General features: G+C 40.9%; 1 protein-coding gene across 1 annotated transcript in view; it reads right to left on the minus strand.

The window, feature by feature from the left end:
- Positions 1–16906, minus strand: part of Sgtb (small glutamine rich tetratricopeptide repeat co-chaperone beta) — a 36607-nt gene that overhangs the window by 19130 nt on the left and 571 nt on the right. Inside the window, exons 2-5 of the mRNA XM_075976144.1 lie at positions 16042–16165; positions 8888–8991; positions 5087–5156; positions 1901–2000 (exon numbers count right to left, since the gene is read on the minus strand). Of these exons, the coding sequence (XP_075832259.1) occupies positions 1901–2000; positions 5087–5156; positions 8888–8991; positions 16042–16141 (374 nt within the window). The 5' untranslated portion in view covers positions 16142–16165. The remainder of the gene's footprint in view (positions 1–1900; positions 2001–5086; positions 5157–8887; positions 8992–16041; positions 16166–16906) is intronic.

The following is a 16906-nucleotide window of genomic DNA, read 5'->3' on the forward strand; positions in this document are numbered from 1 at the left end:
GTCAGAAAAATCCTTGAAATGTACAATCCAAAGGCAAAGTGGGCATTTACAAGAAGAGATCATTTGAAGCCCATGCCAATGAAGAATCTGCAATAAAAGTTGCACTCTCCCTCTTTCCCAGATCCTAGCACCAATGAATAACCCAGGTGTGGCAGCAAACACCTGCCAACTCAACACTGAGTGGTAGAGATAGGCAAGTCTTGGGTGAGCTGGTCAAACAATGTAGCAATATCTGTGAGCTTTAGATTCAGTGAGAGACTCTCAATATAGGTTAGGGGGCAATAGAGGAAGAAACCCGAAGTTAACTCTGAGTTCCACACATGAGTGCATGTACACACAAGCACAGGCACACTGACACACACTGCTGTGGTTTGAAAGAAAATAGCTCCCAAAGAGAGTGGCACTACTGGGGATGAAGCCTTGTTGGAGGAAGTGTATCACTGTGGGGGCAGGCTTGGAGGTCTCTTTTGCTCATGTTTTTCTCAGTGTGACTATCAGTCAACTTCCTGTTGCCTGCAAGACATAGCACTCTCGGCTCCAGCACCACATCTGCCTGCATGTGCCATGCTCCCCTTCATGATCATAATTGGACTGAACCTCTGAAACGGTAAGCAAGCCACTCTAAGTAAATGTTTTCTTTACAAGAATTGTTGTGGTCATAGTGTCTTTTCATAACAATAAAAATCTGAACTAAGACACACATACACACACACATACACACACACATACATACAAAATAAAAATTTTAAAACATTAAAAACTGAGATGGCTCAGCACAGAAGAGCAACTGTGCAACCACTGAACCTGAATACAATCACAGGAACCACATGGGAAGGAGAGAACAAGTTCCTGGAAGCTGGCCTTTGACCTCAACATTCATGTGTGCATCCTTAGTCTCTCATACATACACATATTACCCACACACAATAATAATTAAAATAATAAGAAAGTTTAAAAGAACCCTAACCACACATAATCAACATCTTAAAAAATGCCCTGCCTGACTACCCAGTAAATATAAAATACAATAATTTATATGAAAACATTATTAAAATAGTGATAACTAAAAATTATGGAACCTAATTTTCATAAAGAACATGAAAAAAAGAGACATATCCCTAGGGGAGGGAACAAAAGAAGTTAGGACACTTTTTCAGTTAGTTTCAATTTTTTTAAAGTTCGGAACTGGTAAAACAAACAAATACATTTTTATGAATATATCTAAGGTCCAGAAAGAAAATGAGAAACACAGATGTTCACTGAATCTAGATGACACTAGAAAAACTGGAAATAACCTTAGAGCCCACAGTAGGTAAAAGGTTAAATAAAAGATACATTCTATCTAGTCATTCAAATAGGGCACTAAAAGCTGGCTTGCTAGCCCCAGCTATAGGCGCTGGAATTGCAAATGAGAATAAAGGGTAACAATGACGATTTACATAATGCTTGTGAAGAATTTCAAAGACTTAGGATGCATTAGGACATGGAGAGCAGTTGGTACAGTCTTTGCCCAAAGTGCACAAAATCCTGCTCAATTTCCAGTACCACATAAACAGGGTGTGGTAGATTTATTCCAGAATTCCGGAAGTTGAGGCAGGAGGACCAGAGTTTGAAGCTATTATCAGCTACACAGGAAGTGCTAGATAATCTGAGCTGCATGAGACCCCATCTCAAAAAAAAAGACATAATTATTGCATGTCCAGTGAACAAAGTAGAATCTCAAATTGACTGCATTCCTATAAAACAAAATATTCTAAAAGAAAATTAAGTCTGGTGGCCTCTGAATGAAGCTAAATGGCTTTATATTTTTTCTCTTTCAGCTTATATTTCCGTACTTCCAAATTTTTCTAAACAAACATATGTGGCATCTGCCTTTCAGGGCTGTGAATCCCAGTGTTACCTGTTGCAGTAATAAACCGCATTATTGGGATCCAGTTCTATCGCCTGTGTGTAACAATCCACTGCGGCAGTGTAATTTTCCTCTTTCATGTGGTTATTGCCTGCAATCAGATCAATGAGAGGTATGGTAAGCACAAAGTATCAAAAAGCGTAGTCTGACAGATACGTTTCAACCATACACACTACAGCAGCATGAAAGGCACACACGGTGGTTTTCATTCACACTGGGGTCAATTTTATCTCATACCATAGGGCTACTGTTCGTGGTGTCACGGTGTTTGGATCATTTAGACAACGTGAAGTCATGGGGATGAATGCTTGCATAACTTACAAAAACCAGTAGGTAGGAGGAAAGGCAAGCATCACGACTAAGTCATGGCTATGTATTCTCTCCTTCTTCATTCCACTCCTCTTTAGAGCTGGCTGCATTCCTTTCTCCCTAGGCACCTCTAGCTGGACCCGACCTTCCCCTCTTCCCTTCAACACACATGCACACACCTCTGGGCAGCCATGCTCGGAAGGCTGCTGAGAGTAAGCTGGTGAAACCAATTGTGCGAACATGTTTTTAGAGGATAATATCCTTTTTAAAGGGGATAAAGTCATTTTAAAGAGATTGGAGGAGATTAATTTCTAGAGAGGATTTCAAACGCCACTCTAGCCTACTGATTACTGACTTTTGGGGACGAGCGATTGCACATACAGTTGGCAGTAATTTAACTGGTGAAATACGGCATCTCCTGTGACTATCTTTCTGCACCACATGAAGGGGTGCAGTATCCAGTGTCTTGGTAAGAACCACTGGTTAAAACTGAGAACGCGACAGCTGGGGATGAAGGATTGATGTCTCAGAGCCTCTATGGTTCCCCAGTTTTCTGCCCATGATCGTGTTCTCTTCATTAGCTGCTTTTAACAGGAAAGTGGGGTAAGCTAAGCCTGCAGACAGCAGGAGCTGGGAGAGCTAAAGAAAGGCAAATGGTTAAGCTTCAGCTGTAAGCAAAAGTTGCTGTACCTGAGTAACTGCTAATGGGTAAAAACGGTTAATAATTGATTTGGCTGTAAAATCTTTGAATGTTATAAACAGAGTGAAGGAGCAACTCATACAATGAATATCTCAAGGAATTTATTTTTGATAAACTAATTTGAGGCAGTTTTCTACAAAAGTTATTAATATAAAGAACTTTTTGTTCTGTTTTGTTTTGGTCTGTTTTTAGATAGAGTTTTTCTTTTTTTTTTTTCTTTTTTTTTTTGGTATTTTTCGAGACAAGGTTTCTCTGTGGTTTTGGGGCCTGTCCTGGAACTAGCTCTTGTAGACCAGGCTGGTCTCGAACTCACAGAGATCCGCCTGCCTCTGCCTCCCAAGTGCTGGGATTACAGGCATGCGCCACCACCGCCCGGCCCTAGAGTTTCTCTTTGTAGCCCTGGCTGTCCTGGAACTTGCTCTATAGACCAGGCTGGCCTCGAATTCACAGAGATCCGCCTGCCTCTGCCTCCTGAGTGCTGGGATTAAAGGCGTGCACCACTACTGCCTGCCAAGAACATTTTAAGAAATCTCAGAGGGTAACAAAAATTTTATGGTTAAGAAACAGTTAACCACACTGGCCCAGAGAATTTAAATTGATTTCCTTGTCAAAAACTTTCTTCCTCTTGGTTGAGACTTTTGCTGTTACTGTTGGACCTCTGTGCCTTGGAGTAGCATTTTGCCATCATCAGCATTAAAACCTTGCTGCAATGTGTAGGTACTATAACGTGTATATAGATATTACAAATATATGCAAGCACTGTAAATAACATATGTTAAAGATTAGAAAGCTTCCATCTGTAAGACAGTCGATATGCAAATTCAGGATTCAAAGAAATCTGCAGACAGACAGAAAAATAAAGCACTGGTCCGGCACTTCATAGTTATGTGATGTTCTCCTACAAACAGTCTCCTTCACTCTTGCAGCCCCATCAGGAGGTGGCAGCCGCAGGCCCTTCCTGCTTCCTTCTGCTCTTCCAGAGCACACGAAACATCTGAAAGCCAGGCTCCAGGAGGGGACACTGCCAGTCTAGAATGATCCCATGCTTGTCAACTTCCCATGACCATTTGTTCTCACACAAGTCACAAAATCTAGACAGAGCAGCTCTCACTTTGCCTTGGCCTCTCGCTGGTCTGATAGATGACCTATCTCAGGGAAAACACAGAACAGAAAGCTTTTGTTAAGGTGAAGCCAGCCTCTCTCTCCATCCGCTGTGCTGGAGTCTCATGCTACCGGGCCTCCCTCTAGCCACATCCTTCTAACACTCATTACATCCAACAAAACCAAACAAAAACCTCCACGGGGATTACCATTTCCCAAGACTGCTGTACAGAGCAAGCAGCATGAGGGACAAAAATAACATTTCAGTTTGCTATGTACTGAACGCTAACACCAGAGCCAAACCGGCTGCCACAATAAAAAGGTGGTAGGGGCTGCGCCGCATAACTGCCGTGTTCACACAGGGCAAAACCCGAGTGGGAGAAAAACGAAGCGGCTCCAGTTAAAAAGTATTGCATCAAAAACATATTTGTATCTGGATTGCTGAAATATAAAAGCATTGGGAAATACAATTCAAGTGGCAGTGAGTGTTGGGTGTTGCTTTTATTTTACGTGTAAATTATGAGGTCATAGTACTTTAAGATTTCATGGCCTTCTGATAATACCATTTTTAGAGGAAACAAAATTAAACAGAGACTAATCCTCTTGTCCAAAGAACAGAATTTTATAATGTAATCCTAAAATGACAAAAAAATTGAAGAACAAGGATGGAACCAAATATGCTAGTTAATAAACAAAACAAATGCCATATACAAGCATGAAGAAATTTCAGAAATCTTCTTAAAAACATTAATTATATGAAAGTTAAAATTACCCATAAAATTAATTACCTCTTTTTGATTAAAATTAAAGAAGAGCTTGAGTCAAATAGCAAACGCAGTTCGAGGTAAATAGCCCATAAGGTTCTTGTTGGGCAAAGCTTATGAGAGATTGGCTCGTCTTGGTTGCCTTGGTGTTGACAAGGCGTTCTTCGTCACCAGGCCTCTTACCCATCACATTCACATCTGCTCCACAAGCGCCACAGGGCTTACGACAGTGCCGTCCTGACAGCACAAACCACAGCACTATCCCCTCAGAGCTGCTGTCTCCAGAGTGCGGGCAGTATTTACCTGCATCCTTCAACTGATCGGCCTTCCCCACATCTTCAGGCACCGAGTTTGAAAGGGGCACGATGTCATTCTGAAACGAAATCAAAATGTGCTTCTTTTTCACTACACAAGAAGTCATCCGACCAATGCCAGACACGAGCATGACCACTGGGCTACACTGCCGGCACGCTGGTTTTGCCCCTTTCATTTTACTTTGAGGTAGGGTCCTTCACACTAAGATGCCTAGGCCATCCCTGAGCCCACTTGATAGCGCAGATGAGCATCTAACCTGTGATCCTCCTGCCTTTACGTTAGAATTACAGGTCCAGCTTTCAACCCCACCCTACCCCGCCAAATGCTTTTCCCATAGCCAGAAATTCTATTTCACGAACAAATTGTGGAACTGATATACAAAGAATAAGAATAGAAGTAGAAACTTCTGGAATAGAATGTTTTTATCCTAAGACATGTATCTTCCTACTGTCTATCAATAAAAGGGCATCTATAATGTGATTATTTAAAGACATAAAAAATGTGCGCACACATACATCCATACACTAAGACTGGGAAGGTATATGCCAAAAGTTAACAGTATTAATATTTGGAAATAAACATTTCAGTCTCTTCCTTATATGTCTCCGGTTTGGTCAGTGTTTTAAACAATAGTCAAATAGTAAATAATAGGTAAGATGAGCAACAATATGAAATTCTGCACCAGCACCTCCTCAAACCTCTCGGGCATAAATTTCAAATCAAAAGTTTCTAAAAGCAAACAGAACATTCAGGCCTACTATGACAATGGAAACTTTTGTATTTTCGTATTTATGGAAGACATTTTACAAATTACATAATTTTTAACTTTACTCTAAATCTACAATATTGAAAAAATAATTTGTACCTTTTATGCCAACAAACTACATTTAAAATACAAGGTAACCCTTTGTCTGGACTAAAATTTCAAGGAAAGTGATAAATTGAACATGGAAATATACTTTGCTAATTAGAGACAAATACTCACAAGTACAAAATCACTGACAAAGAATTTGGCTTTCATCTTTTTAAAAAAAGAAAAGAAAAGGGCAGTGGTGGAGCATGCTTTTGATCTGAGTACTCGGGAGGCAGAGGCAGGCAGATCTCTAGGTTTGGGGCCAACCAGGTATACAGAGTGAGTTCCAGGACAGCCAGGGCTAAACAGAAAAACAAAACAAACAACAGAAACCAACAACAACACCAAAAAACACCAAACAGGACTGGAGAGATGGCTCAGAGGTTAAGAGCACAGCTGCTCTTCCAGAGGTCCTGAGCAACTACACGGTGGCTCACAATTATACGGTGGCTCACAACTACACGGTGGCTCACAACCATCTGTAATGAGATCCGAGGTCCTTTGACATCCAGACACACATGCAGACAGAGCACTCATACCTAAAAAGATACACAAATAGATAAAACTTAAAAACACCAAACAAAAACCCTTATCTATGAAACATAAAATATTAAATTAAAAAGACACAGAGCTGGGTGGTGGTGGCGCACACCTGTAATCCCAGCACTTGGGAGACAGAGGCAGGCAGATCCCTGAGTTCGAGGCCAACCTGGTCAACAAGAGCTAGTTCCAGACAGCTAGGGCTGTTATGCAGAAAAACCCTGTTTTGAAAAACAAAACAAACAAATTAAAATACCAACAAGGATAGATGATAGATAGATAGATAGATAGATAGATAGATAGATAGATAGATAGATAGATAGATAGATAGATGATGAATAGATAGATAGATGATAGAGCGATAAAAAGACGCAGAAGCAAAGTCGAGCATTCCAGAGTAGTCACTGCTTAACTCTGACTCCAAGACACCATGCCTATTGCTCTACAGAATCTGCTTCTAGCTTTCCATTTCATAACTCCCAACAAACCCATGTGGTTTATTAATTTAAAAAATGAATCATTTGGGGGCTGGAGAGATGGATCAGTGGTTAAGAGCACTGCCTGCTCTTCCAAAGGTCCTGAGTTCAATTCCCAGCAACCACATGGTGGCTCACAACCATCTGTAATGAGGTCTGGTGTCTTCTTCTGGCCTGCAGACATACACACAGACAGAATATTGTATATATAATAAATAAATAAATATTTTTAAAAAATGAATCATTTGGGTCAGAAAAAATGCATAATGAAAATTGGTTATAATTTATTTTCTTTTCCAACTCCTTAACTTTTAAAAATGAAATCACAGTTTTACACTGAAAATTAAATGTGTTGGCAACTGTTAAATACTTAAATAAAAGCATCGAGTCCATTTTGTATATGTATAAACTGAAGTAGGAGACAGGAAGAAAAAAAAGCAAAATTGTAAAATTAAAGTGACTAATACCACATTCAACCACATTTGATGAGACAAACTCTTTCATCACAATGATGTCAATGCTAATCACAATGGTATGAATGCTAACCATAATGATGTCAATGCTAATCAAAATTATGTCAATGCTAATCACAATGATGTCAACTAATCATTATGATGTCAGTGCTGACCATTATGATGTCAAAGCTGCTTTGGACACACTTTAGACTTCCTATGCTGAGTAGAAGCACAGGAGTAGAGCATCAAGTCCCAAGGGTAGACCTGAGTACTAAAGGATGATGCGACCACAAATAATATCCTGAAGATGTCACAGGGAGTCAGTCTCAACCAATTCACAGTTTAAAGAGTATACAACCAATCTCTCAGTTAGGTGCAACAAGAGAGTTCCAGCTGAAGTGCTCTATCCAGGAGCGTATAAAAGTCAACTGGATGTTCCTGGGAGACAGTAACCATGGTAATCTGTGGTGGAACTTCAGAACTAAGTCAGTGGAGACACTAGCTTGAGAGCAAGTGAATTTCAAGTGCTGTCTGAGGCATAGCCCTTGGGAAGCTGAGCATAAAGATCTGCTTCAGTCATGGTTTTATTTGGCAACTGAAGCAGGGTGTCTCAGCAGGCAACAAGCTTGGACACAGTGGAAATGACAAACAGTTCATCTTAATGAATCAAAGTGAAGACAAAAAGGAAGAACAGAGATAGGCAACGCCTCTTATCCTGTCATATGAGTTCATCTGTGTGGCGAGTTAGCCCGTACCTGCATCATTCTCTTCTAAGTCTAAAACTATCAAATTCTCTAAGAATCTCTTGCCAACAGTTCTAGAAACAGAGTGTGGGGGAACGCAGCTACATGTACCGTCAGCACCATCCACTCAAAGCTGAAGTTAACACGTCCTGAGCCGGCATTACTCCCAAACACTGCATCCTGCAAATAACTTCAGCACTAGAAGGGCAGCACCCAAAGTGGGTGCTAGGAACATAACCCCGGTCTCCTGCACTAGCAGGATATGTTCGTAACTGCTCAGCAATCTCTCCAGCACCACAGACCTTGGAGATTTAAAAATAAACTATGAAAGACTTCTAGGTAGGCAAGGCGAGACTGTGAGAATAGTGACTAACATGCACATCTAAAGTATGATAAGCAAGGTACAGTTTAGTTCCTAGATAATAGCCCGGAAGAAGCTGATTATTGGTAGACACATCCCCTCAACGCTTAAAAGCCCATGATAAACTGGGCGATGGTGGTGCATGCTTTTAATACCAGCACTTGGGAGGCAGAGGCAGGCGGACCTCTGAGTTCGAGGCCAGTCTGGTCTACAGAATGAGTTCCAGGGTAGTCGAGGACAGTCAGGACTACATGGAGAAACACCGTCTCAAAGAAACCAAAAAGAAAAAAAAATAGGCCAAGATAAAACTGGATCATACTTGCAACAAATACTATTGAGAAGAAAAAAAATGCCAACATACCTTACAGAGGGAGTTTGTGAACATCTCTGTCAAAGGCTGTGAAACTGCTAGATGTGTATCTTCTGGACTGATCTTAAACACTGTCTCCAAGCACTGAATTGCAACTTGAAATAAAACAAGGGCAGGGGGATTAGCAACTTTAAAAAGGAACCTTCTGTTTTTCCTTACAGGAACATAATCTATGGTAAATCAGTGTTTATGGCCAAAGAACAGGAGGAGAACTAATTGGTCCAGCTGCATAGAGATTTCTATTTATAGACGAGCTATCAGAGAAAGACAGTGGTCTCTTATTATTTCTCACTAAACAGTAAGAGTTAGCTAGAATATAATTTCTGAACATACATAGTAAATCATATTCTTGCTGAAGGCTACCAGAAAGAAGAGCATATCATTAACACCTTACATTCCAATACTAATACCTAATTAGCCACCAGTGCATTAAACAAACTTAAAGTGTTATATATCTTTTATATATGAAAAACAAGATTTTCAAATTGATGAAAATTAGTAAAAGAAACATAATACCTGGCCCAAAGCAGGGACTAAATATTAATCCTGGCATAGTAACATAAAAATAGATCTGCTTTAAAATATTCATGCATGTAAGCAAATTTATTACGTGCCTACTATGTGTAAAGTTCTGCTCCAAGGTGCTAGAAGAACAGCAATAAACATAACAGGACAAATCACTGTCCATATTATAAAGCAAAATATATAGCCTGCGAAATGATGACAGTTGCCTCATCTATTTTTGGTGGAGGACAAAATAACTGGTTGGTACAGCCAGGGTACAAGGTACAGACTGATGCAAAGACACGAAGGGAGATTATGTAAGAATCAGAGACTTAACAGATCACAAGGCAGCCTCAATGACATTTTTAAAGAGTGGGACTCGGTGCAACTGGCAAACAGAGGGCTTTCAAGGATTTAGTGAAGGAAAATGACTGTTTAGAACTAAAAGACTGGTAGGAAGGCTGAGGACGGGCTAGAGAGAGAAACAGAAAACCAGGTGGGCTCCCTCTCAAAGGATACACACAGCTGAGCAGCCCAGGGCAGGGGCAGTCAGGAGATGTATTCTGTCCTCTCTGCAAGGACCCTTGAGGGGCCAAGAGTGGTTCTTCCTCTGATTGCGCTCCAGCTGGGAAAGAAACTAAGCAAGTGGCCAAAATAACCCCTGTCCTTCCCACACTACTAAATAGATTCATCCACATGTTAAAAGACTTGCAAAAGCTCCTTTATATTTTAATTGTGGTCTTGAGAAAGGAGCTGGTCATAAATACTATTACTTTAGGCAGTCACAGAAAAGCTCTCCTTAGAGAGGGCCTGAAGAAAGCACCAAGTTTTAAGCAATACGAAGCAAAATATCTCTTGGGGAGAAAATACTCTATTTACCTAGACTATCGCCTTTTCCTTTCTGTGTTTTGATACCTTCACCTCCTCAGTAGATAGAACTATAAGAATGTGGCTTTCTCCTTTGCTATTTCTCCCAAGCAGATGAAGATGCATTTAAAATATTGGACTGCAAGTAAATTTGTTCTCGGTGCCATGACACATAGTTACAATAATAAAGATGTATGCCTTTGCATTTGTTTACTCTTGCAGCCTCCATCCTGGATCAGAATGGCATTCTTTACTGTGCCGTCTGCTTTGTAGAATTCTGTTACCAGAGAGATTGCTCTATGTCTTACGCCCTGGCATGCAGGTATCTCATGTTAGACCATCTCCTTGAAGACAAGGCCTATCTTATTCCTCTCTGACTTTAACAGAGTCTGGCAAGTCAACAATTCCAATGGTCAACAATTGGAATCTGTTGGTTTCCTTGTCTTCAGTAAAAATCATATTTTAATTTCCAAGGAAATTTAAAATTATCAGATCTAGGGCAGACAGTGTTTCTTCTGACCATCATCCGGTTACCAAAACTGAAACAGCAAAACTTAAACATAAGTTCACAAACACAGAAATAGATCAAGAGGACAAAAACAAGCCATTAACCATGAATCAGGCCATGGAACTTCAGAGCTAAACAGACAGGTATAGATTCTCTTCAGGAACATTTGATGGGGAGGGGTTGATGTATTTTGCCCAATAAACTTAGAAACCAAGAAAAAGACCAGAGAAGTCCAAGCCCAGGATTATGGGATTCAATTCAACAAATGCATACGGAGCACCTATCACATGCCAGGCCCCTTTCTCGAAGCTTGCTATCCCAGTGAATCAAACAGAATAGAACCTTAACCTCTTAGAGCAGAGGACAAGAAGAGGACTATAAATAAGAAACAAGAATAAGGAGGACGGGGTGGGGGGGTGAAGGTGGGAAGCGGGAGCTGAGCCGGATGCAGACTGCAGATTTAACTTAGAGTTCAGGGCAGGCCTCCTTGAAAAACAAATCTGGCAGACTTGGAGGAGATGGAAGTGTTATCATTACAGCAGGTACAGATGATGGGAGGCTATTCCAGGCCAAGGAAATAGCCAGAGCAAAAGCCTGCAGGCACAAGGATCAAGGGCCTCCTCGCTAAGGAAGCTAATTTGGCTGAAACCAAATGAGAAATGGTAGGTGGACAATATGTCCAGATTATATAGATCCTTTATACAATGATGAAGAAACAATAGGAGTCCTGGCAAGATTCTGCATAGAGAGCAACAGAATCTGCCACAGTCTTAAGAGAGGACAAATTTGGATGATCTGAGGAGCCAGAACCGGTGAAGAAAGACCAGTTTAGGGGTTATCATAGTAGAACAAGCAGTAAGCAGTTTCAACCAGGGGAGATACCAGTGGAAGTGGTAAAAGGTGGTTAAACTCAAATTTCATTTTATGGTTTTGTTTGTTTGGTTTTTGCAGTACTAGGGAGTTGTGCACAGAGGGGCACATAAGGCCCCTCTATGGCTGGATTATATTCCCTAGCCCCTGACTCAAGATGTATTTTGGAAGTATAGACTTTTAGTCCTGGTGTGGTGGTGGCACACACCTTTAATCCCAGCACTCAGGATGCAGAAGCAAGTGGAGCTCTATGAGTTTGAAGCCAACCTAAGCCATAGAGTGAGTTTTGGCCAGAGCATACAATGAGAGACCTTGGGTTAAAAAAAAAAAAAAAAGGACAGGCTGATTTTTGAAGGCAAGAAGGTTTATTAACAGTTAGATGTGGAGTATGAGAAAAACAAGACCCTAGAACAATGCCCAAGTTCTTGGCTAAGGCAAGGGAGTGCTGGAGCTGCTCTCTCTGAGAAAGGGAAGCGGTGGAGAGAACAGATTTTGGGTGGGAGGACTGTGAGTTCAGTTTTGGCAATGGTAATTTTGAGATGCCTACTAGACTTGCAAGTGGAGCTATGTGGTGGGAAGCTGGATATAGAAGTCTGGGTTTAGAAGAAAGGTCTGGACTGGGGTTTCAGTTCTAAGAACTGTCAGCCTATAAATTCAGGGCACCTCAGGCAAATAAGTTAAATTCTCTCACCAGAAAAATGAGTAAAGAGGGGGCTGGAGAGATGGCTCAGTGGTTAAGAGCACTGACTGCTCTTCCAGAGGTCGTGAGTTCAATTCCCAGCAACCATATGATGGCTCACAACCATCTGTAATGAGATCTGGTGCCCTTTTCTGGTGTGTGGGTATACATGGAAGCAAAATGTTGTATACATAATAAATAAATAAATCTTTTAAAAAATGCGTAAAGAGAGTGACAGGAAGAAAACCAAGCGGTCAACTATAGACACCACAGGTCAGGAGAGGGACTCAGCCATGGGGAGGAAGAGCAGAAAATGAGCCAAGACACTAACCATGGGACTATGAGATAAGTGAAGTACGTGAGATGAGATGAAGGAAGGAATTAAGTCCGATAAAGAATAAGAACTGTTCGACTAAACACAGAAACACTATTGCCCTTAATGAAAGTAGAATGGATGGAGATAAAGGATGAAAATTCTTAAAATTAAGAAATAGAAGAATTGGAGAAAGTAAGTATAGATAACAATTTCAAACGGTTTTGTTGCAAAGGAAGACAATAAAATCAGATAAGAGGGACTGGGTACAATGACAAGAATATCCATGTTAGGATATTATTTTTATTGTATGCATTTGGGAGTTTAGGCTGTATGTATACTTGACAGTGCACCATATGTGCACATAGTGCCTTCACAGGTCAAAAGAGCTAGAGACAGTTGTGAGCCGCTGTGTGGGTGCTCGGGATTGAACTCAGGTCCTCTGGAAGAACACCAGTGCTCTAAACTGCTGAGCTAACTCTCTTATTTTCACTTGTGTGTGTGTGTATGTGTATGTATGTGTGTGTGCCTATTGTAAACAGGATGCCCTCCGGGACCAGAAGGGGGTTTCAGATCTCCCAGAAACTAGGGCTATTGGTGGGAGTGAACCGCTCAGTACGGGCTGGGAGCTAACCCAGATCCTCTAGAAGTACAGCAAGCATTCTTAAGCACTGAGTCATCTCTCCAGCCCTATTCAATTTTCTTTTCTGTGTTTTTTTTTTCATAACGAAAGGGGAACTATTGGTACATTTATGATTGGATGAAAATGATCCAGCAGATGAAAATTTGAAGATGTAGGACAAAAGGGTAGAGAATCTACAGTAAAATCCTAGCTGGTGAGATGGGATGGGACACAATGTGCCAGTCGAGAGATTTCTCTGAGAAAGGAATACCACCTACGGTAATAGGCAGGCAGATAAGCAAAGCCTGTGGGTCTTGTCAGTGAGTGAATATAAGGAGTGTGGAAGTTGGTAGATGCTGTTTTCTTATCATTTCTTTTTTTCTGTTTGTTTGTTTACAGTGGGAGAAGCATCTAAGGGTAAAGACTGAAATGGAAGTCTGGCATCTCAGAAGATGAATGAGATTATTAGAATGACTATCTAGGATAATAGAACGGATGAATAAGTAGATGAATGAGTGAGGAACAAATAAATACCCTGGTCACCCAGCAGCACTAAAAGGTTGCAGTCAAGAATTAATATAGTCAGTCAACAAAACTGTACATTCTGGTCCATTAATTTATAGTCAAATGGATATAGACACTGAGTAGGTAGAAAATTAAAAATTAAGGTTTGACTTTTCAGGACAGGAGAAAGAATACAAGAAAATATCATAATGATCTGCCACAGGGTTAACAAGTAAGAAAGAGGTAGGGAAAAGTATGGGATCAACAGATTGGAGGGGTTGGTGAAGGAATTGTTGAGATATGGATATTAGACGGAGTGTGCAAGAAACAGACAGTAGAAGCCAGGAAGTAAAATGCTTAAGACAGAGCTTGCTGGTGGAGCACAATTTGGGAATGAAATTGTGCAGTCTAGGAAAGGGCTCTGCATCTCATCACCCAACACTTCAGATCGGATCATTCCCTGTTATCAAGGCCTGTCTCGTGCAGTGTTGAGTGTTTAGCTTCATCGATGGCTTCTTCCCACGAGATGCCAGTGATACCAGCCTCCCCAAAGGTCGTAACACTCAAAAATGTCTAAAGACTTTGCAAAATGACCCTCAGTTCAGAAACATTGACCTAGTGTATAGTGAAGTGGCTGAGATCAGGGGGAGGAGAAAAGCGCAAGAGCCCAGTGGGAGAGAACTGCAAGGATCGTCCTGGAGCTTTTCAGGAGCGGAAAGAGCTAAGATGGGGGCAGAGCTTGCAAGGGTGACAGCGTGCTGGAACAGCAACAATCAAAAGTGAAGCAGATGTCAGAGATGACAACGATTAGGAGGAGGGGATGACATAATCTGGTAACAAACCTCAAAGCTGATGAAACACAGCTCCACGACAGTGGTAAATCTGGAGCTAGAACGGCAGAGCCTTTCCCGAGGCGTTTCTAAATGTCTAGAAGGTGGGCAGACACCTCCACATGACTTCGTGCTCAATTAAATTAGACTCACAGAGTCAAAAATAGGGGTCAGTCACAAACAATTGGCACCATTTCTGACTCCATATATAACAAACAGCTGAAGGCACATATTTTTGGCTGAATGCCATTCTAAAAATAGGGCACAACATCTTGGTTTTTTAAATACTCTCGATTCCCTTTCTGCTTCATAAAAACACCATACCGCCTTAGATTAGAAAAAAAATATATCTCTTGTTACATGATTGCCTTCCTCTGTTGCCACGGAGCAACGACAGCCAAGACTTTCCTCTGACAGCCAAACTACCTTCATCTTCACACGGTCTGACTGTCAGGGAGGACACAAAGTCCTTAGTATTAAACGGGCTAATTGCTAAGTTCTCCCACTGTGCCTCACCTGCTCCTCTCACTGCCACCTGGAAAGACTTTATTTCACCAGACGAGTTAGAACAAATGCCCAACTTTGATTTGCACCTACTTAAAGCAAATCTACAAAGAAAGTACTCAGAATTAATAGGCGAGTCCCCTCTCCAGGAAGAGCAGCTCGGAGACGGGAAATTCAAACGGCGCTGCTGTTTATTAAGCTCTTCCCCAATGAGCTCTCATTGCAACAATTAAGTCCTCGCATAGGCTTACTGAACGTTCACCAGGCCATTGGTCTGCATCATTCTATCTTCTTATAGCTATACGAAATTTACATTTCACAATGCATAAACATGAAGCACAAAGATGGTATCAAGGAAATACATGTGCTTCTCCAAACCCGATCAGATCCACAGGCTGCTGAATCCAAGATTGAAAGCTCACATAAAACAGGGGCAAAATCCTCTCATTTCCCAAAGTAGCATTTGCTAGCGCTCTGACATGGTATAATTACTTAGATTTCTTTCACAGTGCTATAGCAATGACTAAGGTATTTTCAAGTGTTCTTCTGAATGAGATCCTCTGCTTATTAGAAAAATGAGGGGAGGGGACAATCTTTGAACTATGAACTGGGATTTAAACCTCAGCTTTGTTACATAGTAACTGTTCTGTTACTTAAATCATCTGATCTCATTTCCTCATCCCGTTAAGTGGGAACAATGTTAACCTAGTTCCCCTGAAGAAAAATGTCCCTAGAATATTAATGGAATGCTTCTGACAGTAATTTTTCAGTAAACAAGCAACAGTCCTATTTTTATTAGTTAAAACAAGTCTCGGAAAATGGAAATAACACATCTAGTTAAGTCTCTCAACAAAATATTCTGATTTTGTTATTAAAAATCATAAACTTGGCTATTTTAATCTTTCTTTATAATTACAACACGAACACAAAGAACTGGTACCTACCTTCCAAACTTTCTTGTTCATCAGAAGTATATGCATCCATCTGACTTTGTTCCCGCAAGAAACGAATAACTGCATAAACTAGAGGCTTGACCGATGACATTTTAGATGCTTAAATACCTCCTTGCTGAAAAAAGACAAAGAAAATATCAACGGTCATATGCTATGTTAAAAGCATTAAAAATAAAAATATTCATTACCTTGCTCTCTTCTCTCTTTAAAGTGTCAAGAAAGCAAAAGTTGTTACAGTAATGTATTCCACACGCTCATTCAAACCCAGCACTTTTAAACCGTGTTGAGGCTTGCCTCGGTGAAAAGACATGTTTTCAAAACAAGTGTAGCAAAGCTTAGAACTCACTCTGTTTTAACAATGTCTATGATACAGATACAAGAAAGTATAGGAGTGAGGAGTGCAGACCCAGGGAGAACCATCCTTGAAAGGCCTCACTTTTAATTGAGGGAGATTTAGTACTGCTGACTCAGAAGACGAGAGCATCTTCCTTTATTCCAAGAGATGTTTCTTTTTATAATGTATCAATAATTTACACTCCACTACTTTTGTAGGTTATTTGCTGATGATCGGGCTCTGTGGAAAGGTTGTTCAACCACTGAGTGGTATTGTTAATAAACGGCGTTCCTATTTAATCAACACACTGCTCAGAAATCACCGTCTAAACCGACAGATACTACAAACCGACCTGCCCTGCTTGCAGTAGCTGTGCTCTCGTGGACAAGCTGGAAGCTCCTGGCCCCGTTCATTCACATGGAATACTATGCATCCAAACAGTGGCGCAGGGCCAGGCGGCATTAATGGCTTATTTCCACTAAATCGCATCAGCAATCTGCTCCCAGGGATCCCTAATTCACA

This window comes from Microtus pennsylvanicus, chromosome 6, assembly GCF_037038515.1.
Source record: "Microtus pennsylvanicus isolate mMicPen1 chromosome 6, mMicPen1.hap1, whole genome shotgun sequence".
Lineage (NCBI taxonomy): Eukaryota > Metazoa > Chordata > Mammalia > Rodentia > Cricetidae > Microtus > Microtus pennsylvanicus.